This window comes from Bos javanicus, chromosome 4 (genome assembly GCF_032452875.1).
Source record: "Bos javanicus breed banteng chromosome 4, ARS-OSU_banteng_1.0, whole genome shotgun sequence".
Classification (NCBI taxonomy): domain Eukaryota; kingdom Metazoa; phylum Chordata; class Mammalia; order Artiodactyla; family Bovidae; genus Bos; species Bos javanicus.
The window spans coordinates 27441678-27465218 of record NC_083871.1 but is presented as its reverse complement, the minus strand read 5'-3'; the positions used below and the strand labels follow the sequence as shown (position 1 = coordinate 27465218).

The 23541-nt window shown below is 37.6% G+C and overlaps 1 protein-coding gene across 9 annotated transcripts in view; it reads right to left on the bottom strand.

Moving 5' to 3' along the window:
• Nucleotides 1-23541, bottom strand: part of HDAC9 (histone deacetylase 9) — a 992890-nt gene that overhangs the window by 793331 nt on the left and 176018 nt on the right. Inside the window, exon 1 of one of the 9 annotated variants that reach the window (XM_061413651.1) lies at nucleotides 18206-19198. The exons of the other annotated variants lie outside the window; for them this stretch is intronic. Coding sequence (XP_061269635.1) covers nucleotides 18206-18221 — 16 coding nt within the window. The 5' untranslated portion in view covers nucleotides 18222-19198. Of the gene's footprint in view, nucleotides 1-18205; nucleotides 19199-23541 lie in introns of those variants that run through there. 9 annotated transcript variants of the gene reach the window in all.

Here is a 23541-nt window from a genome sequence, read left to right as displayed (position 1 = left end):
CTTGGCTCAAATTACTTTCCTTTCTCTAACAGTCTCTCAAAACCCAGAAAGTACCTTCCTCCACCCTTATTTCAAGCCTCCCTGATCATCCCAGTCCATTGTGCCAGCTCCCATTCCTGAACCTTTAAAACAATTATTGCCATTGCTTTCTATTTGTCCTACATCACATGGTGTGTTATATGTCTTATCTTCTCATCAACTAAACTCCCACCTAAAGATCAGCAACTTTGCTTCTCTTCACCCTTTATGTGATAGAGCAGAGCTTTATGTCATTCAAATGGCTGTTGATAACTACCATTGGCTTATAGGTCTCTCTGTTGGCTTATAGGTCAGAAAACCTATGAAAATAAAAGGGGAGTCACACTTTCTTGAGCTTAAAGTTTAGATATAGTTCTTCAAAATACATGGTTTGGAAGAGCACTTTTGTCAACATGTGGGTGAAGCTGGATCAAAACCATTTGAGGTTCCAGCCAGCAAGAGAGAGAAAGAATACAGAGAGTAACAAACAAAAATCTTAAAGCACTGATCCAGAAGTGACACACATCACTCACATTCTGTTCGTAAGAATTTTATCACATGGTTAAACCTACATAAATGGGGAATGAGGCGTGTAGTCCCTAGATGGTCAGTCGTGTGCTCACCTACAATTTTATTTCCATGGAGCAAGGGAGAAAGGATTTTGAAAAATAAGGACTAAAAAAGCTGCCTCTGCTAGAGACTCCAATGCCTATGCTTTTCAACAAAAAGAATCTAGGTCTCACTTTACAGCTACCCTTCTTCCATTTCTGAAAACTTAATAGCTTATCATGCTAGTTACTTGACTGTGTTACAGTAGGGATGAAATTACCACACACTTAATTATTAACTTGTGTTCTGTCCTTTTCATGAAAAACTAACAATCTCTTTAGTGGCTCATTTTTCCTACTGCATCTGGTGAAATCAGCAGTGGCTACAAGACTGGAAAAGGTCAGTTTTCATTCCAATCCCAAAGAAAGGCAATGCCAAAGAATGCTCAAACTACTGCACAATTGCACTCATCTCACACATTAGTAAAGTAATGCTCAAAATTCTCCAAGCCAGGCTTTAGCAACACGTGAACCGTGAACTTCCGGATGTTCAAGCTGGTTTTAGAAAAGGCAGAGGAACCAGATATCAAATTGCCAACATCCGTTGGATCATCGAAAAAGCAAGAGAGTTCCAGAAAAACATCTATTTCTGCTTTATTGACTATGTCAAAGCCTTTGACTGTGTGGATCACAGCAAACTGTGGAAAATTCTTCAAGAGATGGGAATACCAGACCACCTGACATGCCTCTTGAGAAACCTGTATGCAGGTCAGGAAGCAACAGTTAGAACTGGACATGGAACAACAGACTGGTTCCAAAGAGGAAAAGGAGTTCGTCAAGGCTGTATATTGTCACCCTGCTTATTTAAATTATATGCAGAGTACATCATGAGAAATGCTGGGCTGGATGAAGCACAAGCTGGAATCAAGATTGCCGGAAGAAATATCAATAACCTCAGATCTGCAGATGATACCACCCTTATGGCAGAAAGTGAAGAGGAACTAAAAAGCCTCTTGATGAAAGTGAAAGAGGAGAGTAAAAAAGTTGGCTTAAAGCTCAACATTCAGAAAACGAAGATCATGGCATCTGTTCCCATCACTTCATGGGAAATAGATGGAGAAACAGTGGAAACAGTGTCACACTTTATTTTGGGGGGCTCCAAAATCACTGCAGATGGTGACTGCAGCCATGAAATTCAAAGACACTGACTCCTTGGAAGGAAAGTTAAAACCAACCTAGACAGCATATTTAAAAGCAGAGACATTACTTTGCCAACAAATGTCCGTCTAGTCAAGGCTATGGTTTTTCCAGTGGTCATGTGTGGATGTGAGAGTTGGACTGTTAAGAAAGCTGAGTGCCGAAGAATTGATGCTTTTGAACTGTGGTGTTGGAGAAGACTCTTGAGAGTCCCTTGGACTGCAAGGAGATCCAACCAGTCCATTCTGAAGGAGATCAGCCCTGGGATTTCTTTGGAAGGACTGATGCTAAAGCTGAAACTTCAGTACTTTGTCCACCTCATGCGAAGAGTTGACTCATTGGAAAAGACTCTGATGTTGGGAGGGCTTGGGGGCAGGAGGAGGGGACGACAGAGGATGAGATGGCTGGATGGCATCACCAGTTCGATGGATGTGAGTCTCAGTGAACTCCGAGAGTTGGTGAGGGACAGGGAGGCCTGGCGTGCTGTGATTCATGGGGTCGCAAAAGTCGGACACGACTGAGCGACTGAACTGAACTGAACTGATGAAATCATATGCTTTTAGGAAAAGCCATGAAAAGACCAACTGACAAAATCACACTTACTATTATTGTATATGTGGAAATTAGGACCCCCCCATAAAAAAGTTAGTTAACTAACTGAAGCCTTAATTATTATTATCTAGTAAATTAAGATATAGAAACCTGCAAACACAAAAGCATGAAACTAATACTTATTGAACACCTACCATTGTAAGTGCCTTAATTAATTCAAACAAAGAATTACTGAGTACTCATTATGCCCTAAACACTGTACCAAAGACTAGACACTGTCTTGCCTTCCAGAAGGTTAGTTTCTAGTTTGACATAATTATTTAATTTTACCTTTACTAGCCATGAAATTAAAAGATTCTTACTCCTTGGAAGGAAAGTTATGACCAACCTAGATAGCATATTCAAAAGCAGAGACATTACTTTGCCAACAAAGGTCTGTCTAGTCAAGGCTATGGTTTTCCCAGTAGTCATGTATGGATGTGAGAGTTGGACTGTGAAGAAAGCTGAGCGCTGAAGAATTGATGCTTTTGAACTGTGGTGTTGGAGTCCCTTGGACTGCAAGGAGATCCAACCAGTCCATTCTAAAGGAGATCTGTCCTGGGTGTTCTTTGGAAGGAATGATGCTAAAGCTAAAACTCCAATACTTAGGCCACCTCATGTGAAGAGTTGACTCATTGGAAAAGACTCTGATGCTGGGAGGGATTGGGGGCAGGAGGAGAAGGGGACGACAGAGGATGAGATGGTTGGATGGCATCACCGACTTGATGGACGTGAGTTTGGGTGAACTCTGGGAGTTGGTGATGGACAGGGAGGCCTGGTGTGCTGTGATTCATGGGGTCGCAAAGAGTCGGACATGACTGGGTGACTGAACTGACCTGAACTGACCACCTTGTAGAGGGGACAGTGTAGATGAGGACACGGAGACTCATAAAGTCAATTTGTCTACATCTTCTGGAAGGTTAGGCTAAAGTTTTACATAAAGTATTTCATTTTACCTTCATTATTACTTTATAAAGTAAACATTATAGATAAGAAATTAAGACTCAGAAAGGTAAACTCCATTTGCAAATGTCACCTAGCTAGTCAATGATATCGTTGATGTTAAAACCCAGATAACTTGGCTGCAAGAACAATGCCCTTTCCATGATGTCCAGATCCTCAGCTCCAACCATACCACACATTAGCAATGACTTAACCAAAAAAAAAAAAAAAATCACACATTTGCTATCATTGTCTGTGTCTGGATTTTTTCTCATTTGCTGACTGAAATGATGCATAAAAATTACATATGCCAAGTGAGTCCCCATCGGAACCATTATTAGGGAACTGTGCACATGGGCATACGTCACAAGTGGCAATTAAGTGTATAAAATCAGCAGCCCTGACCCAAGAGTGTAAACAAACGAGCAGACCAGGGAATATTATTAATCACATGCACATTGTCTACTTAATTGCAACTTGACTCTTAAAGTTGAAGAGAAATTTCCACTTAAGGAAACTGCTGACTGATGGTGACATCTCTGTCCTTAATATCTGAATATTGTAGATATCAGAGACCTGCATATATGACTTCAGAGTCATCAAAACACTAAACTGAATCACTTAGTCAAAGGCACATGCATAAAAATACTAAAGGAGATTTGTACAAAATCCATCTTCCTAAGTATTGAATTCTGTGGCAGTTGAGAAGGAAAAGGAAAACATAGATGTGCTAAGACCTTATCACCTGAGAACATCTAAATAACAAGGTAGACTTTTTTCCATTGCATCATTCTTTTACCCTCATTATGGAACAAGAGTACCTGGTGGAGAAGTAGGAGAAAGGAATGGTACTCCTCACTGAGGGCAGATTTATTATGATTTATTTTGTATTTTATGAGTTACAAATAAGGATAACATGGTAGTATATTCCATAGTCATGTTTATTGTTGTGTATTTATATACTTACACAAATTCAAATGCAGGGGTCAAAGCTTTGGTCTCTTTCTACATTTAAATAGTTACATGAAAGAAAGAATTAAGCTACTTTCTCAGTGGGATACTAAATGAAAACTAAAATCTCTGGAATAAAATAGAATAATAAATCACTTCATGCAAAAAAAAAAAATACCTAATGTGTCTAGATTGTTTTTTCCTATAATTATATTCACTGTAAATTTAAAGATAATTTCATGTTCTATCATAAAACACAATTTCAGCTACCATTCTTAAATTAACTTGCTCCATTTGAGTATATAGACATTATATCTATACACTTAGATAATAGCTCATGATGTGACCTTAAATTATTCTGATACTTATGTTGAGAATCTAGAAAGTTTCAACTGAACATTTAGTGTGAGAGAATATTTCTTTAAGCAATTTTATACAAAATGAGTATGATATGGCCTTTGGATGCATATGCAATAAACAGTTCACTTTTAAAAAACTATATTGCAGGGAAAAGTGTTTTTAACTAAAGGACAAAAATGTTTGAACTTCTTAACTTGCTCTAAAAGACCAAATTAAATTATTTAACTGTGCTGAATTCTTTACTTGACAGTATTTTTCTCACCATGGCATGAAAAGAATTTTGCAAGCAGTTCTTTATTATATTAACTAGAATCCATGATTTCAGAGTTTTTAACTGCTGTTTTGTAACCATTGGAGAAAGAAATGGCAACCCACTCCAGTATCCTTGCCTGGAGAATCCCATGGACAGAGCAGCCTGGTGGGCTACAGTCCATGGGGTCACAATAGTCGGACACAACTGATCAACTAAACTTTTAACCTTGTAACGATTAGTAAAATGACTGTGTTTCTCCTAAAAGTAATTTTTTGTCACTTAAATATATGAAATTATACTTGTTTTCCTAAATATTCAGGAGTTTTTTTGGCAAGTATAGATAAGAAAAAGCTTTGCCTAGCTTTAATATAGCCTACACAAAGAGTCAGACATGACTTAGTGACTAAACAACAACAACAGACGTTTACTTGGAATAGTTTTGAGGTGTATGCAGCTCAAGAACTTGAAAATATGTACTTATTAAGATCTATACCTGCATTTATTACTTAAGGTATTTTCAAACTAAAAAAAGAATCAATTTGTTCTTATGGTATGTTAGTTTTATTTTGGAAAAAAAATAAAACCTTCACATATAATTAATGTATGGCTTTATAATCTGATTTCTTCTACTTAGCACAGAAAATACTTTATATATTACTCAATATATTTTTGTAGTGGTTTACTCAACTTACTTTTAAAACATCCTTGATTTCGTTGTGTTTCTTCACTAAGGTATAGATAAGTCAAAGTAAATCTGATATTTATAGAAGGATGCCTTCTACCTATTAAAATCAGATCCTATTCTTGATATTCCCTGGAAAAGTCAGCATAGCATCTAGAGACAGACAGCACCAGGAGGAAGAAAAGAATCAAATATTAGGGTGGTGATATGTGAGTTCCTGGGAAAGTTGCTTAATATCTCTCAGGACCTGAGGTATTTTATCTGTAAAAGTTTACATACTAAAGAATATCTTACTTGTCAAGAGAGTCTCTGGAGAAGCCTTCAAATTTTAACATCTATGACCAAAACATGTAGTTCACTGGAATTCAGAAGGGAAAGTGTTTGCTAAGGTGAAGGTGAACTGGAATCCTTTCCTCTGTGAAGCCTCCCTGTCCATTACAAAGCCCCACATGACTGATCCTAGAGATTTTCCTTAGTGTGCATGTTCAATCGCTCAGTTGTGTTGGACTGCTTGTGACCCCATGGACTAGACCCCCAGACTCCCTGTCCATGGGATTTCCCAAGCAAGAATACTGGATTGGGTTGCCATTTCCTCCTCCAGGGGATATTCCCGACCCAGGGATTGAACCTGCATCTCTTATGTCTCCTGCATTGGCAGGCAAATTCTTTCCCACTGAGCCACCTGAAGAGATTTTCCTTTACTACCAGACCAGTTGTACTTTTCAACCAGGTAGAATTCCTCCTAGCTTTCTCTAGCTGGCACCAACCCATTTTCTGAATTGTGTCAAGTCATGCATTTTATTCAGTGACAATCTTTTTTTCTCTAACGTCTCAAGATGAACAAATACTTTTTTTCCCCCCAGATTGTAAAAAATCAAATTATGTCACCTCATTTCAAGGAAAAGATCTGCAATGCCAGCCAGACCAAAAACACCATTTGTATGCAAACAGAGTTAAACTACTTGGAAAAGTATCCTTGCCAGTAGAGTGTGGTATCATTAAACACAGAACTAAATCTGAAGCAGAAGTAGTAGGAAAAAATATATCTTGAAATGTGATAGGGTCCATTACGCTTCTTGATGAGATTACTTGCCTCTCCAATACATTACCCAAAGGCTGTTACAAAACTGAGGGAATATATTACACTGGAATTATCAGAACCTTTCTAAGTAGGTCAAATTAGAAGCAAAAAAATGCTTCAAATTTTATGCAGTGTTAAAAAATAAATCTTAGGAGCTGTACAGCCAAGGTGCTAATGACTTTTTAAAATAAAAATTTTTTTAAAGTCTTACTTTTGCATAAACATTAAACATACCACTTTAAAATGCAGAGTCACATACCTGAGGCTGATCTTTCACTGTCATCTTAATTCAGTTTTTAATAATAAACTGAATTTTAATTATATAAATATCTTTATACACTTGGAAACTTAAGAAAAGTAGGGCTCCAAAAAAGTTTACAAATCTCATTATTTTGAAACAAACAGATTTTCTCCTAACTGCTGTGTTTTCATTCATGATCCTATTACAAAACCACAAAGTCTTGTTATAATATTTTTAACAAAATTTTAGTTTTCTAGTTGAATAAGTTTGTTTTCTGTGCTCACTATCTGGGCACAGGGAGCTCAACCCAGTACTCTGACAAATTAGAGGGGTGGAATCTGGTGGGAGGGTAAGCTCATGAGGGAGGGGACATATGTACACTTGTGGCTGATTCACGTTGTATGGCAGAAGCCAACACAATACTGTAAAGCAATTATCCTCCAATTAAAAATAAACACAAAAAAGAAAAATTTAGTTTTCTTATATGTGTGTGTTTTCAGTCATGTCTGACTCCTTGCAACTCCCACGGACTGTAGCCCACCAGGTGAAGTCTCCCTCATCTCCTGCATTGCCAGCAGAATCTTTACCACTGCGCCACCTCGGAAGTCCTTTAGTTTTCATATAGGTAAATCTAAAAGAGCAGGTTTACTATCTGTTTGTATAACTTCTCACATGGAAATAGTTAAAACACCCAGAAGCTGTAGCATATGCCTAAGCATGTCTTATGCAGGAATTTGATAATATAAAAATTAATTTAAGAACCAAGCTTACTGATTCAAGTATAAGTTGATAAAAGAAAGTTAACCACTATAAAAGTAAAATTTTCTTCTAAAAATCATGTCAGGTAAGAAAGTTGTAAAAATTTAGGTCTTTCTTAAATATTCTATCATTGTGTAGATAAAGGTTAGATAAATATGGACCAAAAAAGTACTTGTACAAATAAATAATATTAATATAGACCTGTTTGGCTTACATCTGCCACAGTACCTGAACAGTTCTACATTAAGCAACACTTTAGGTGCAGACATGAAGCCCCCAGTGAAGATGCCATCTGGGAGTGAATACATTAGGCCAATAATAGTGTATTGTGAATTACTGTGAATAATACAGACTTGACACATCAGCATTAGTAACTAGCAGGCCTCTGAGGAAAGGGAATGTAGAACTGACAACATTTAAATTGGTCTAAGAGAGGAAAGAGCAGAGTGAAATTCCTTAGGCCTAGGCCCTAACAGGTAGGAAAGAAGGTTTATGAAAAGAGAAAAGCCAAAAGGTAGAAAAATGTCTTTAATAATTTTACTCATTATCTAGATCAACCTCTTATTTTGAAGAGGTAAAAATTTAGGACCAAAGAAACACAAAAAGGGGAATGCCAGCCTCAAAACAACATTGATGATGTCACAATTTTACCCAGCACTGATGCCACTTCTACTTCTTCCAATAAATCACACTCCTTTTTAACCAGGGTCAAAAACTTGTTTGATGTAATATAAAAATTCCAAATCAAACGATGTCATATTTATTATAGTCACAAGAATCCAACTTAGCTTTGAATGCTGATCTGCTACAATAGTGCATATTGCAAGGACAGAAACAGAAAGCATATGGAATAGAAATAAGTTGATAAAGGATTTTAAAACAAAAGTAAGCAAAAAGCAAAAGAAAAAGTTCATTTTTTTTTTTTTTAAATCCCACCATTACCTATGGGCATTCCCCAAGCATAGAATCTCTTTTGTCCCTACTTTTCTTCATTTCACGTGGCTTCCACTGAAGACTCTAAAATATTCATCTCCAGTTCAGCCATCTCAACAAAGACTAATCCCTATCTGGAACTGCTCTGAAAGAGCAAACTCTTAGATGTCCTGTTGCCATGGCAAAGAGAGGTCCAGATAATGAACACAGTACTTCGATCTTCTTGAAGGAAGACACAGAGTACAAAATCAATCTCACTCTGTATGCTTCTTGTCCCCTGTCTCTTTCTATGCTTCTGTTAATAAAACCTCCATTCTACCACCATGTTTAAAACAGTCATTTTGATCTTAGGCTCATCCTTTATCCATGAATGCAGACAAATCACAAAAGATGTCTACCCTTTTCTAACAGTGCCACTGTTCTCAACCTCGGTGCAAGGCCTCACGGCCATATACCTATATTTCTCAAACAGTTCTTGATTTGTTTTATTCTTACCACTCTTTCCCTTGTCAATACATCCTATAGGCACAGACATTTTTTAATTTTGAAAAAAACATATATCATGAGATCTATCCTCTTAATTTTTTTAAGTATAACAGTACAGTACAGTATCATTCACTGTAAGCATAGTGTTGTACATCAGATCACTAGAAGTTTTTCATCTTATATGACTGAAACTCAGTATCCATTGTACAGCAACTTACCATTTCCCTTCCCCCAGTCCCTGGCCACCCCCATTTCTTGCTTTCTCTTACTGTGAGTTTGACTAATTTAGATAACTCACTGAAGTGGAATCATGCAGTACTTGTCCTTCTGTGACTAGTTTATTTCACTAAGCATAATGTGCTCAAGGCTAATTCATGTTGTAACATATAACAGGATTTTCTTCTTTTTCTGGCTAAATAATATTCAATCGCATATATGTTATACATCATCCACTCATCTGTTAATGGACATATAGGTTATTTCCACCTCTTGGTTATTGTGAACTGAATATGCAAAGAACACAGGAGTGCTAATATACCATTGAGTTATCATTTCAATTTTTTTTGGATAAATACTCAGAAATGGGATTCTTGAATCATATATTAGTTCTAGTTTTTAATTTTTGAGAAACATCCATATTGTTTTAGATAGCTCTGAACCATTTTCACCTAAAGCCAGACATCCTGGAATGTGAAGTCAAGTAGGCCTTAGAACGTATCACTACGAACAAAGCTAGTGGAGGTGATGGAATTCCAGTTGAGCTATTTCAAATCCTGGAAGATGATGCTGTGAAACTGCTGTACTCAATATGCCAGCAAATTTGGAAAACTCAGCAGTGGCCACAGGACTGGAAAAGGTCAGTTTTCATTCCAATCCCAAAGAAAGGCAATGCCAAAGCATGCTCAAACTATCACACAATTGCACTCATCTCACACATTAGTAAAGTAATGCTCAAAATTCTCCAAGCCAGGCTTCAGCAGTACGTGAACTGTGAACTTCCAGATGTTCAAGCTGGTTTTAGAAAAGGCAGAGGAACCAGATATCAAACTGCCAACATCCACTGGATCATCGAAAAAGCAAGAGAGTTCCAGAAAAACATCTATTTCTGCTTTATTGACTATGTCAAAGCCTTTGACTATTTGACCACAGCAAACTGTGGAAAATTCTTCAAGAGATGGGAATACCAGAGCACCTAACAGGCCTCTTGAGAAACCTGTATGCAGGTCAGGAAGCAACAGTTAGAACTGGACATGGAACAACAGACTGGTTCCAAAGAGGAAAAGGAGTAAATCAAGGCTGTATATTGTCACCCTGCTTATTTAACTTATACACAGAGTACATCATGAGAAACGCTGGGCTGGATGAAGCACAAGCTGGAATCAAGATGCCGGGAGAAATCTCAATAACCTCAGATTTGCAGATGACACCACCCTTATGGCAGAAAGTGAAGAGGAACTAAAAAGCCTCTTGATGAAAATGAAAGAGGAGAGTGAAAAAGTTGGCTTAAAGCTCAACATTCAGAAAACGAAGATCGTGGCATCTGGTCCCATCACATCATGGGAAATAGATGGAGAAACTGTGGAAACAGTGTCAGACTTTATTTTAGGGGGCTCCAAAATCACTACAGATGGTGATTGCAGCCATGAAATTCAAAGACGCTTACTCCTTGGAAGGAAAGTTAAGACCAACCTAGATAGCATATTCAAAAGCAGAGACATTACTTTGCCAACAAAGGTCCATCTAATCAAGGCTATGGTTTTTCCAGTGGCCATGTATGGATGTGAGAGTTGGACTGTGAAGAAAGCTAAGCGCCGAAGAATTGATGCTTTTGAATTGTGATGTTGGAGAAGACTCTTGAGAATCCCATGGACTGCAAGGAGATCCAAGTAGTCCATTCTAAAGGAGATCAGTTCTGGGTGTTCACTGGAAGGAATGATGCTAAAGCTGAAACTCCAGTACTTTGGCCACCTCATGCGAAGAGTTGACTCATTGGAAAAGACTCTGATGCTGGGAGGGATTGGGGGCAGTTGGAGAAGGGGACGACAGAGGATGAGATGGCTGGATGGCATCACCGACTCGATGGACATGAATTTGGGTGAAGTCCTGGAGTTGGTGATGGACAGGGAGGCCTGGCGTGCTGCGATTCATGGGGTCACAAAGTGTCGGACACGACTGAGCTACTGAACTGAACTGAACCATTTTACATTCCCACCAATAGTGCATAAGGATTCCAATCTCTCCACAACACCATCAACCCTTGTTATTTTGTTTCATTTTTAACGTCTATCTAACAGTTGTGAGGTGATGTATCATTGTTTTGATTTGTGTTTTCTTGGTAATTAGCAACAGTGAGCATCTTTCCATATACCCACTAGCCTTTGTATTTCTTCTTTGGAGAAATATCTAAGTCCTTTAAAATCAGATCACTTGGTTTTTTGCTATTGAGTTGTAGGAGGTCCTTATATTTGTTGACTATTAACTCCTTATCAGAGCTTGCAAATATTTTCTCCCATTCCATAAGTTGTCTTTTTACTCTGTTGGCGGTTTTCTTTGCTGTGCAGAAGCTGTTCAGTTTGATGTAGATCCACTTGTCTATTTTTGCTTTTGTTGCCTGTGCTTCTGGTGTCATATCCAAGAAACCATTGCTAAAGGCTAATAATATAAAGCTTTCTCTCTATATTATTTCCTAGGGGCTTTGTGGCTTTAGGTATTATGCTTTAAGTCTTTAATCCATTTTGAGTTGATTTTTGTGTCTGCTGTAAGATAATGGTTTAATTTTATAGACACAAGCATTTAAAAAACTCTAATTTCATATATTTTTAGGTGCATATATATATCAAACTTTAATTCAAATTAGAGAAACAATAAACAAAACTTCATAATTGTGTTTATTTTCAGGTGGGTAAAGGGGGTGGGGAGTCACAGAGGAGGATTCATTGATAATGGTCATATTCAATTTTCTAAATTGGTTATGTGTACCTAGTAGTTTATTATATTTATACATACTTCAACACAATTTTAGATATATGAACTATAATATACTGAAAGCCAAAATGTTTCATTTTAAAGAAAGAGATGGGACCTTTTAGGTTTTTTAAAAAATATATCTAATAACTTTCAAGATTACTTTTTAACATTAAAACTTCCGTAATATATACTTTCACATAGGAACTAACTCTACTTAAAGGTTCCGACTCTGATGTAAAAAGTCTTAACATCCATTGGGTGGAGCACTGTCTTCTACTTCTAACCATATAGATAAATTCTGTTAGAAATTAATTCTGCAGAGGCACTTCATACAAATGTGCTTTACTTTTATTGATTCATTTCTTTCTATGAAGTCTCAGGATCAGTATGAAACTCAAAGATCACTTACTATACCAACTTATTGGTATACCATGAAAAACACAGTACAAGATCCCCACTTGTTTGCAAAAAAAACCTTAAAAACTATGATTGCCAACCCCTCAGGGTGGGCATTGACTATTACATCATAGTCGATATGTCAGGTTTCTCAGCCTCTACACTATTGACATTTTTGGCCAAATAATTCTTTGTTTTGTGAGGCGCCCTGTAGGTTGGAGGATATTTAGCAGCATCCTTGGCCTCTTCCCACCAGAAGCTAGTAGCATATTTTGCCCCAAATGTAACATTCAAAAATGTCTCAGACATTGCCAGATATTCCCTCAGTATAAAATTGTCCATAGTTGAGAACCACCTCTGTGAATGACACCCATGAGAGATGCCCTTAGCAACAATACCTAGCCGCCTTGACACTGAAAATACAAATATGAATCAAGTGCAGACTTCAAGCAATTTACACTATAGGGGAGATAAATTCAGACTGGCATAAATAGTTAAATATAATTAAGAATAAATTTATTTACTGCCACTTAGGAGAATAACATGACTTTTAATAACATGACTCTTAAATCTTATGTACTTATTGAATTAGTCAATAGTAAAATTGATTAGCCAACATGTCAAAATGCAATTACATCTTAAAGAAATTAAATATTCAATGTATTGTATATCAATCAGCTCCACATTACTAAATTCCATGATATTTTTTGATAATTTATTAGCTTTTAATTAGCACTGGATATGGGGGCTTCCCTGGTGTCTTGGATAGTAAAGAATCTGCCTGCAATGGGCGAGACCTGGGTTCAATCCCTGGGTTGGGAAGATCCCCAACCCAGAGAGAAGGGAATGGCTATCTACTTTAGTATTCTTGCCTGGAGAATTCCACGGACAGAGGAGCCTGGAAGGCTACAGTCCATGGGGTCGCAAAGATTCGAACACAACTGAACAATTTTCACTCATATGGGTAACAATTCACTCCTCCTGAATATTCTATGCCTCTGGTTTTCTGTTTTGTCTAACTACTATGTATTCATCTCCTTTACTGTCTATTTTTCCTCTGTCTTTTAAATTTTGGAGTTTCCCATGGTTAAGTTCTGAGCCCTCAGCTTTTCTCACTTCTTACCATCTTAGGTGATCATATCTATTTCTATGGCATCACATACCATCTTCATGCCATCAACTGCCTACTTGACATGCTGCCTCGAATCTTTCAAAAGCATTTCAATTGAGATGTCCAAAACTGCTCTTCTTCCAATCGGCCCCACATTCATACATGACAGCTCCCTTGATCCAGCTGCTCATGCCACAGAATTATGATTGCTATTCTCCTCACTCCTACTTTCACATCCCACATCCAATCCTTTATCAAATCCTATTGATTATACTGGATCTCTCAACTCTGTCCACTGGCACTACTTCTTCCAGGCTACCATCATTTCTGGACTAGGCTACTCTAATGGTCTTCTAATTTCTTTTCATGTGTATTAATCTTGTTTCTTGAGAATGTGTTCTCTACTCTGTAACTAATTTAAAAATAGTATTCAGATCATGTTACTTTCCATGTAAACTTTCAATCACTTCTAATTGCACTTAGAATAATATGCAATCTCCCTACCATGACCTACTGGGCCCTGCACGTTCTGGACTCTTCTGCTTACACTTACAAGCAACTTTCCCTTTTTTACATATTTCAACCATACTGGCCTTAAATCTCTTTCTCAGAGAGGCTACACTCTTTACCACTCTGGCAAATGCAGCTCGCCTGTGATGAAAAGGATCTTTCTGTCATTCAGGCTCATCTTAAAGTGAACCTTTTTTTGAGAGAGGCTTCCCATGATCCTCCAAATTATATTACAACATGTTATATAAATATTTAACATGTATTATAACAAATGATTTATAGGCCACTCCTATGAGCTTGTATCATTTTGCAGGTAAAGAAATCGAGGTTTAGGAAAGTCAGCAAGATACCCCCAAATCAGAGAGTAACAGGATTCGAACCATGACTTTCTTCTCTCTTATCCACACACACAAACTGCCTTCCCTGATGTAGCTGGCCCACGGAAGACAGAAAACATTTTATGAACTACAGCTTCACTCACATCCTACAACTGTGTTTCACCCACTGGTCTATAAACCTTCTGAGGGTAGGAGTTGTGATTATTGTTTTCTGAAACTTCAAGGCAAGTGACATTAAAAAATTGTGACTAAAAGAACAAAAAGGAGAGAACTAATTTCAAGGAAAAGTAACGCTTTAGTTACTTAAGACTTTTAATAAAGCATTTAATCCCCAAACATTGGTGACATAAAAACAGGACAAATGTTAAATGTTAGGATAGACATGGAGAATCTGGGTGCACGGAAGCACTGCTAATCAGTCACCTGGTGGCAGTGACTAAGCCCATCAGAAGTTATGTCAATGCATTCTCTAAGTCTGTGAATGTCTTTCTAAGGGACAGTCAGGGAGTTTGGGATGGACATGTACACTGCTGTATTTAAAATGGGTAACCAACAGTGACCTACCGTATAGCACATGGAACTCTGCTCAATGTTATGTGGCAGCCTGGATGGGAAGGCAGTTTCAGGGAGAATGGATACATGTGTATGTATGGTTGAGTCCCTTCGCTGTTCACCTGAAACTATCACGATGTTGCTTGTTAATCAGACTATACCCCAATGCAAAATAATTTTTTTTTTAAAGAAAAAGAAATTACATTAGTGCATCAAGCTAAATGGCAATTCTGAACCTGTTTTTAACCATAGATGGATATGAAAATTTCCAACCCTGAATTCTACTTTTCTAGCTGTAAATCCTGTGTTCTTATAAGATAAAATAAAGAAATTACAGGGAAAACATACACAAACAGTTAATGGAAAGAATGATTTGCAATCACCATTACTAAATTGCATTTTTGCTTTCTCAAAGGCTTAAGAATCCAAGGATGCTTTATAACAATGATGCTTCCCACTTCACTCCCTCCACCACTGGCAGCCTCAACTCCATTTATCCTCTCACTTCTCTGCAAAAAGATGGCAAGATTTCAAATCTCTTCCAATGCTTCTAAAGCAATTATTGGCTAATTCTATCAAGATGACAAAAGTACTGTAGTCAATGAAGGAAAGATAAAAGTAAAGATGAAAGACTGCTGAATGTATCCAATTGCCTGATAAGTCGATCATTCTATATCTGATGTTTTCCTTTTTAGTTTGAAATTCCAGACAGCGTCCCTTTCAGTGAAGGAAATTTTGTTTAAACACTATTACTCCACTGAAGGGAAAAAATATTCTCCCAAGTTGTGAAATTAACCTCTCCCTTCATTCACACGTTTGGTTCTATTTTTACAGTTGTACCAGTAATCTAAAAGAAAAAGCACTGAGAGTTAATTCCAGGTTTCTAAAATGTCTGACTGTGCATGTCCCAGTTCTCTACAGCACCTCCCAGAAGATTCGGCCAACTTCTATTTCTGTAGCGCATCAGTGTTTATCATTTGTTTTACAACAGCACTGCATGTTCTCAAAAATTGACTTAGATGAATTTCACCCATCGTTTACAAAAACTCAAGAGAGACAAATGGCCTTAAAAACAAAATCCACCACTGAGGCATGGTTAATTTACTAAAAGATCATTTCTTTTTTTACCTTCTCAGTTCAATATTTACTTCATTACGGTGGTAACTCCACCCCCAGCCCCAACCCCCACTAGCCTCTGTATTTGTCAAGATTCCTGACAAATTTCCAGCTTACGATTGAGCATTATGAAAATTCACTGTTGGAAAAAGAAAACTTGCTACACAAAAGCTTTTCCATTCAACTTGTTTTAAAGGATTATTGATGACTTTCACTTTCAGGAAAGCTACAATCCAAACTGTGGATGCGTTTTGACTGCATGTGTATAAACAAACTGATTCCTTATGGACAAATGCTCTAAGACTTGATTAAGTCAGACAGAACTGAACAAAATCCTGATTGTCGCCTATTCCCTGGGTAATCAAAGTAAATTTCTTAATCCCTCTGTGCCTCATGTCCCTTATTTCTATTATATATGTTATCTTTGAAAATACCACCCAGCGCATTATCAAGTACATAGTAAATGCTCAGTAAATAGCAGCCATCAGTATCTGTGTGAATACTATGGAGAAGTAAGAGAGTAGGGAAGGTCCTCACCACCCCATTTGTCGCCATTAGACTTTTTCCACCCTCATTACTAATGAAAAATTATCAGGACAACCTGTGGCCCTAGAAGGCAGAGGTAAGCCTGGAGAGCTCTGTCACTGAGAGGAAAAAACAAGAGCCTGGATGTGAGGTGGCCTCCCAGGCCCAGCAGGGCTGCCTAAACCCGACTACAACACACCCCCTTGCAGGGAGTAGAGGAGCCTATGACTCTTCCCTCAGATGGACAACTCCTTGCTCTGTGAGCTTAGACAAATTTCTACTCCCACATCTACAAAGTGAGAGGATGGACAAGACCAGTTCTGACACTCATTTCAGAGACAACTAACTCATGAGTTGGTGTTGAAGGTTTTTCTGGACCCAGGAGCAAGAAAGAGATTTTAGTGGAGACTTTTTCTTAGACTCACATCACAAAATAACCAGGAGAAAAACAATAGTCAGAAGACAACCAAGTATATTCAAACATGTTTGCTTCTTATTTGAATGAATCTCATTCCTACTCAGTTCAGTCAGTTTAGTCGCTCAGCTGTGTCCGACCCTTTGCCACCCCATGGACTGCAGCATGCCAGGCTTCCCTGTCCATCACCAACTCTTGGAGCTTTTAAGCAACTAGTTGTGGGGTACAGCTACTAACCTACATCAAGTACTCTCTGCTCTCAGCAATTTGCAAAGCTTAATAGGCATTGCCTCATTGTCTCCTAACCTGGAAAAATCAGTACTACTATTATCCAATTATCTTCATTTGTCAAGTGAGGGAACTGAGGCATAGAAACACTGTGAAACTTCCACGAGTACACTGAATTGCAATGGAATCAAAATTTGACCCTAGCCTGGCTCCATAGTCGATGATCTGAACTATTATCCTCTACTCCCACTTCCACTGGTAAAGCAGCCACTGGGAAATTGGTTTGCTTTCTCTGATTCATAACTGAATTTCTACAATAATATTTCTCTAAAAATTACATTACTCAGCTGGTATCAGCTTTTAGGAGATTCTCGGCCCCTTTCATTTAACATTCACAATAGGCACATTTCAAATACTGCAATTCAACCAGACTAAAGTGACACAGAGGTATGGATGAAACTCCGTGGGTTCTGACTTCATAACTCTAAAAGCTATATGAGAGCTGCCCGGGGAATCTATGCACTGTTCACTCTACTTTTGTTTGTGTTTGAGATTCGCCATACTAAAAGTTAAAAGCAATAAACAGTTCAATCACAGAGAAGATAACCTAAGAACTTAAGCTGTTTCAGGATCCAGAAGGACATTTGAGTTCAGTAAGTCAAGGCTTCTGCTGACAGTTTTAAAGTCAGGATTTCAAGAACTAAGAGTGCAGGAACTTATTCGTCAAGATTTTTATGAATACAAGAATCCTCCCCTCAGTATATTTTAGTTTTGTCTGTCAAGAACAATAAAAACATCCCCAGAATTGAATCAGTTGCTCACTCAGATGTTTGCTGTTGTTAGAGCTACAGTTGCTGATGGGAAAAGCTTCTGCTTCCCTCCTTGTAAGAAGTTTATCTTTCCACAGTCCACAAATTACTAAAGACTATCTGCATGATCAAACTTTAAAATGTCTGCCCCAATATCCTTTTCACAGTCGTACAGGATTAAAGGAAAGAAACTTACCCGTTCGGTTGTGCATTCCCTCTTTGCCAAAATGTACTGTGGTTTCAAAAACTAGCCCAGTTCTTCTGAACTTTTCTGTATCAGTTATAATATCAAAGAGCCACAAGGAAGGGAAGTGGTTAGTCAACTTGCTAATTTTATCAGTCCCTCCCACTGGTTAAATAGTACCTGATGCTACAGACACAAAATCAGTTTTATAGCTTACTTCCTTGCTACAGCATGACTTTATAAAAACTGCATAATTCAAGGGGAAAGACAGTGAAGGTATCTCATTCTATCTAGTTCATAGGCATGAGAAAGTTAATGAATGAACATTTTATTAGTATTAATAAGAAGCCTAACAGACTACTAAAACCAGCGATTCAACAAAATGCAGAGGAGGAGGTGGAGATAGAATGTGTGTCAGCTGCACATCTATGCAAACTCCATCAGGTGGGTGGGAAAGGGAGTGATTTTAATGCAATCAGAGGACAAGTGGGAAGTAGCTGGTGTTTCATTTGTTGATAAATTATTCTATCCTGGAATGGAGCCAGTTTACTGGATATAGATACTTTCACAGTGTGGGGCCCTGGCCTGGGTGATTCTCTTCCTCTAGAGTTTAGCAGTTAAAACATAGGATAAAGCAGTAGATATATGCCTATGGATGAGGGAAAATAAAAAGTCCTCTGAGGAAGCTATAAACAGTTTTCCAGGTGAAATATTTGCAGTAAGTGAGCAGAAAATGTAGGGCTTAAGACTTTTTTTTTTTCCCAGCATCATTTGTTGAGGAGACATTCTTTTTCCCATTTAATGATCTTGGCACATTAGCCAGAGATCAATTGACATAAGGATTTGTTTTCTTGGCTCTCTATTCTATTCCATTAGTCTGTATGTCTGTTTTTATGCCAGTATCACACTATTTTGTTACTGTAGTCTTTTATTTTATTTTTAAAATTTACAATATTGTATTAGTTTTGCCAAATATCGAAATGAATCTGCCACAGGTATACATGTGTTCCCCATCCTGAACCCTCCTCCCTCCTCCCTCCCCATACCATCCCTCAGGGCTGTCCCAGTGCACCAGCCCCAAGCATCCAGTATCGTGCATTGAACCTGGACTGGCGACTCGTTTCATACATGATATTATACATGTTTCAATGCCATTCTTACTTTTATATGTTGATCCAACTTCAAAAGATTGCAACATATAAAAACACTGTCACCTGAGAATCATCAGAGCCATCACTGGCTCCCACTAACTGTGGGCAAGCAGACTTTCACACTGCAGGGCTTCCCATCTTTCAAGATAAAATAAATAACCAGATTTTTATGTAAATTTTCTTTATCAAATACTGGCAAAACCCTTTCAGATTACATAAAATTTGTGTGCAGGCTGACTTGATCTCTGCCCTAGGTATTAGTTGCTCAATAAAAAATACTGTAATGACATTTACAAAATATGATATATCAAAGATACGATATTCAATATAATGTGCAGGTGACAAGACTTTGATCTCACCTTGTAAAACACAATTATAGATGAATGATATAGAATAGACTCTGGAGTAGCTGCCAATGTGTTAACAGGAATTTTCCATGGATCAGTTCAGTTCAGGTCAGTCGCTCAGTCGTGTCCAACTCTTTGTGACCCCATGAACTGCAGTAAGCCAGGCCTCCCTGTCCATCACCAACGCCCAGAGTCCACCCAAATCCATGTCCATTGTGTCGGTGATGCCATAAAACCATCTCGTTCTCTGTTGTCCCCTTCTCCTCCTATCCTCAATCTTTCCTAGCATCAGGGTCTTTTCAAATGAGTCAGCTCTCCACATCAGGTGGCCAAAGTATTGGAGCTTCAGCTTCAGCTTGAACATCATTCCCTCCAATGAACACCCAGGACTGATCTCCTTTAGAATGGACTGGTTGGATCTCCTTGCAGTCCAAGGGACTCTCAAGAGTCTTCTCCAACACCACAGTTCAAAAGCATCAATTCTTCGGCGCTCAGCCTTCTTCACAGTCCAACTCTCACATCCATACATGACCACAGGAAAAACCATAGCCTTGACTAGACGAACCTTTGTTGGCAAAGTAATGTCTCTGCTTTTTAACATGCTTTCTAGGTTGGTCATAATTTCCTTCCAAGGAGTAAGCGTCTTTTAATTTCATGGCTGCAATCACTATCCGCAGTGATTTTGGAGTCCAGAAAAATAAAGTCAGCCACTGTTTCCACTGTTTCTCCATCTATTTCCCATGAAGTGATGGGACCAGATGCCATGATCTTTGTTTTCTGAATGTTGAGTTTTAAGCTAACTTTTTCACTCTCTTCTTTCACTTTCATCAAGAGGCTCTTTAGTTCCTCTTCACTTTCTGCCATAAGGGTGGTATCATCTGCAGTCTGAGGTTATTGATATTTCTCCTGGCAATCTTGATTCCAGCTTGTGCTTCATCCAGCCCAGCGTTTCTCATGATGTACTCTGCATGTAAGTTAAATAAGCAGGGTGACAATATACAGCCTTGACATACGCCTTTTCCTATTTGTAACCAGTCTGTTGTTCCGTGTCCATTTCTAACTGTTGTTTCCTGACCTGCATACAGGTTTCTCAAGAGGCAGGTCAGGTGGTCTGGTATTCCCATCTCTTGAAGAATTTTCCACAGTTTGCTGTGATCCACACAGTCAAAGGCTTTGGCATAGTCAATAAAGCAGAAATAGATGTTTTTCTGGAATTCTCTTGCTTTTTCAATGATCCAGCAGATGTTGACAATTTGATCTGGTTCCTCTGCCTTTTCTAAAACCAGCTTGAATATCTGGAAGTTCATGGTTCACATATTGCTGAAGCCTGGCTTGGAGAATTTTGAGCATTACTTTACTAGCGTGTGAGATGAGTGCAATTGTGTGGTAGTTGAGCATTCTTTGGCATTACTTTGGCATTTCTTTGGGATTGGAATGACAACTGATCTTTTCCAGTCCTGTGGCCACTGCTGAGTTTTCCAAATTTGCTGACACACAGAGTGCAGCACTTTCACAGCATCATCTTTTAGAATTTGAAATAGCTCAACTGGAATTCCATCACCTCCACTAGCTTTGTTTGTAGTGATGCTTCCTAAGGCCTATCTGACTTCACATTTCCATGGATATGGGTTTTTATTTTCTATTTACCATTTTCTAATTTTTCCAAAATGAACATAAGGTTTTATAGTAGGAAATATTTAGTTTTTTAAAAAAAATCAAAGGAAAGTTACTATGAAAAACTCTCTGAAGATATTCAGAAAAGACCAGAGATGAAATAGATTGACAAATGAAGAATCTCTCAAATACTCAATTCTGCTCTGTCTTGAGCATTGGCTAAAGATCAGATGTAAAAATTAAGCTGTCTGCAAATCAGAAGAGGGATGTACCCAAATAATAAGATTCATTACCGTGTGTCTCAGATATATAAGTCGTTACTTTATCTCCTTTATTAGGTAGCCAGAGCTCACATAGGCAGGATTTAAGACTGAATGCATAACACAGAAAGCACTGAAATAACTGTGTGCCAATCCAGGGCTTGAAAAGAGGTAAAAAATAAATTTCCCTATGAGAAATAAAAAAATAAATTTCCCTAAATGGACATGCGTTTGAGCAAGCTCCAGGAGTTGGTGATAACAGGGAGGCCTGGCGTGTTGCAGTCCATGGGGCAGCAAAGAGTCAGACACAACTGAGCAACTGAAATGAACTGAACTGATGAGCTAAATAATAATAAATGTAACCTTTAAAAAGAAGGTCTCTACCAATTTAACTACATTTTCCTATTTACAAAATTAGTATTAGAAGCTGAGTCATGTTTGATTTCAATAAAATTATTTTATTAATTTCCTCTAAGGCTTAAGAAACACTTTATGAAATCTCTTTTATAAGCCAGTCTAATCCTTCAGTCTGCTGGATTTTTAGATCACATTTTACTTCTTTAAAAACTTATCCCCTTCCCCAAATTAGAAATATTTAATTAGAAATATTTCAAAGCTGATCCTCCTAGGCATCAAGCATGACATCCTGGAAAAACATGTTAACGTCATTTTAAAAATCATACCTAATAATCATACCATTTAAAGTGCACTCTATACACACTAAAAATTCTGCAGTTACTACTGAATTTTTGCAAATTATGAAATGCATCGGTGACTATGTATTAAGTAATTGTTAGAATCATAGTAAAAGGTGTGGAACTGATAATATATTTTGCAGATGTTACCTTATTTTTTGTTAGGGAGTACAGTCCTGCTGCTGCTTACTTTGAAAAGAAATTCATTCTTTCTCCAGTCTTGAGTTCTAGGTTTATTGATGCTTCAGTCCTTAAGTATGTTTTAAGTTTATTCATTTCCATTGTGCAGAATCCAAAGACTATAGAGTTTATGAAATAAATCTTTTCTTTCACTTGTATCTTTCAATTTTGATGACAAAAGCAGATGTTTGCAGGTTTGAAAGCTGCTAGTTCGACATTATTGGGGAATCCAAGGTAAACAAAACAAAATTACCAACTGCCCAGCATAAAAGGAGACATGAAAGACTATTTCATAAGCTGAGTATCACCCAACATATCTTTCTGAGGAAAGTATCCCAAAAGTAGTATCTTTAAAATGCTTTAAGCATTTGATTAAACTTGCTGCTAAAGTGACTATTTTTGGCCAAGATCTTGCTTATTAACATATATCCAAAGAATTTTTACAATTGCCATATGAATACAACATATATAATACTTGCTGAAGAGAAAGGGACACCATCCTGAGGTTTGTTTGTGCATCTGTGTGTCTTACTCAATAAATTAACATATAGTATTCAACTTCACTAGTAATCAAATAAATGCAAATTGTTAAGGAGTAACATTTTTACCTATCAATTCATGCTAATACAAGACAATTGAGAAGGTCTCTCATATATTACTGACAGGAGTATAAATTGGTACACCTTTTCTGGGAAAAAAAAAATCACAGTATATCAAGAATCTTTTTTAAAAGTTCATACTTTTTGAGAATGACTCTATTTCTAGGAATCTTTTCTAAAGAAAAGATAATCAAAGATGTAGATTTTGATTTCTGTAAGTAAATGTCTATCCCACTGCTACTTTAAAATCTGAACAACTTTAAACCATCTATATCCTGAATATAAGGGGAATAATCAAGGAAATTATGATATAATTATAGGATAGATTATAATATAACTTCTGTAAGTCATGACATTAAAAATACTTAATGACACTAAAAACATTCATAACACAATGTTGAGTACGGAGAAAAGACACAAAAATATGTATGTATTACTATCCCATAATCTTGGAACACAAATACACACTCCACTCACACCTTCACACTTCACATGCAAAATG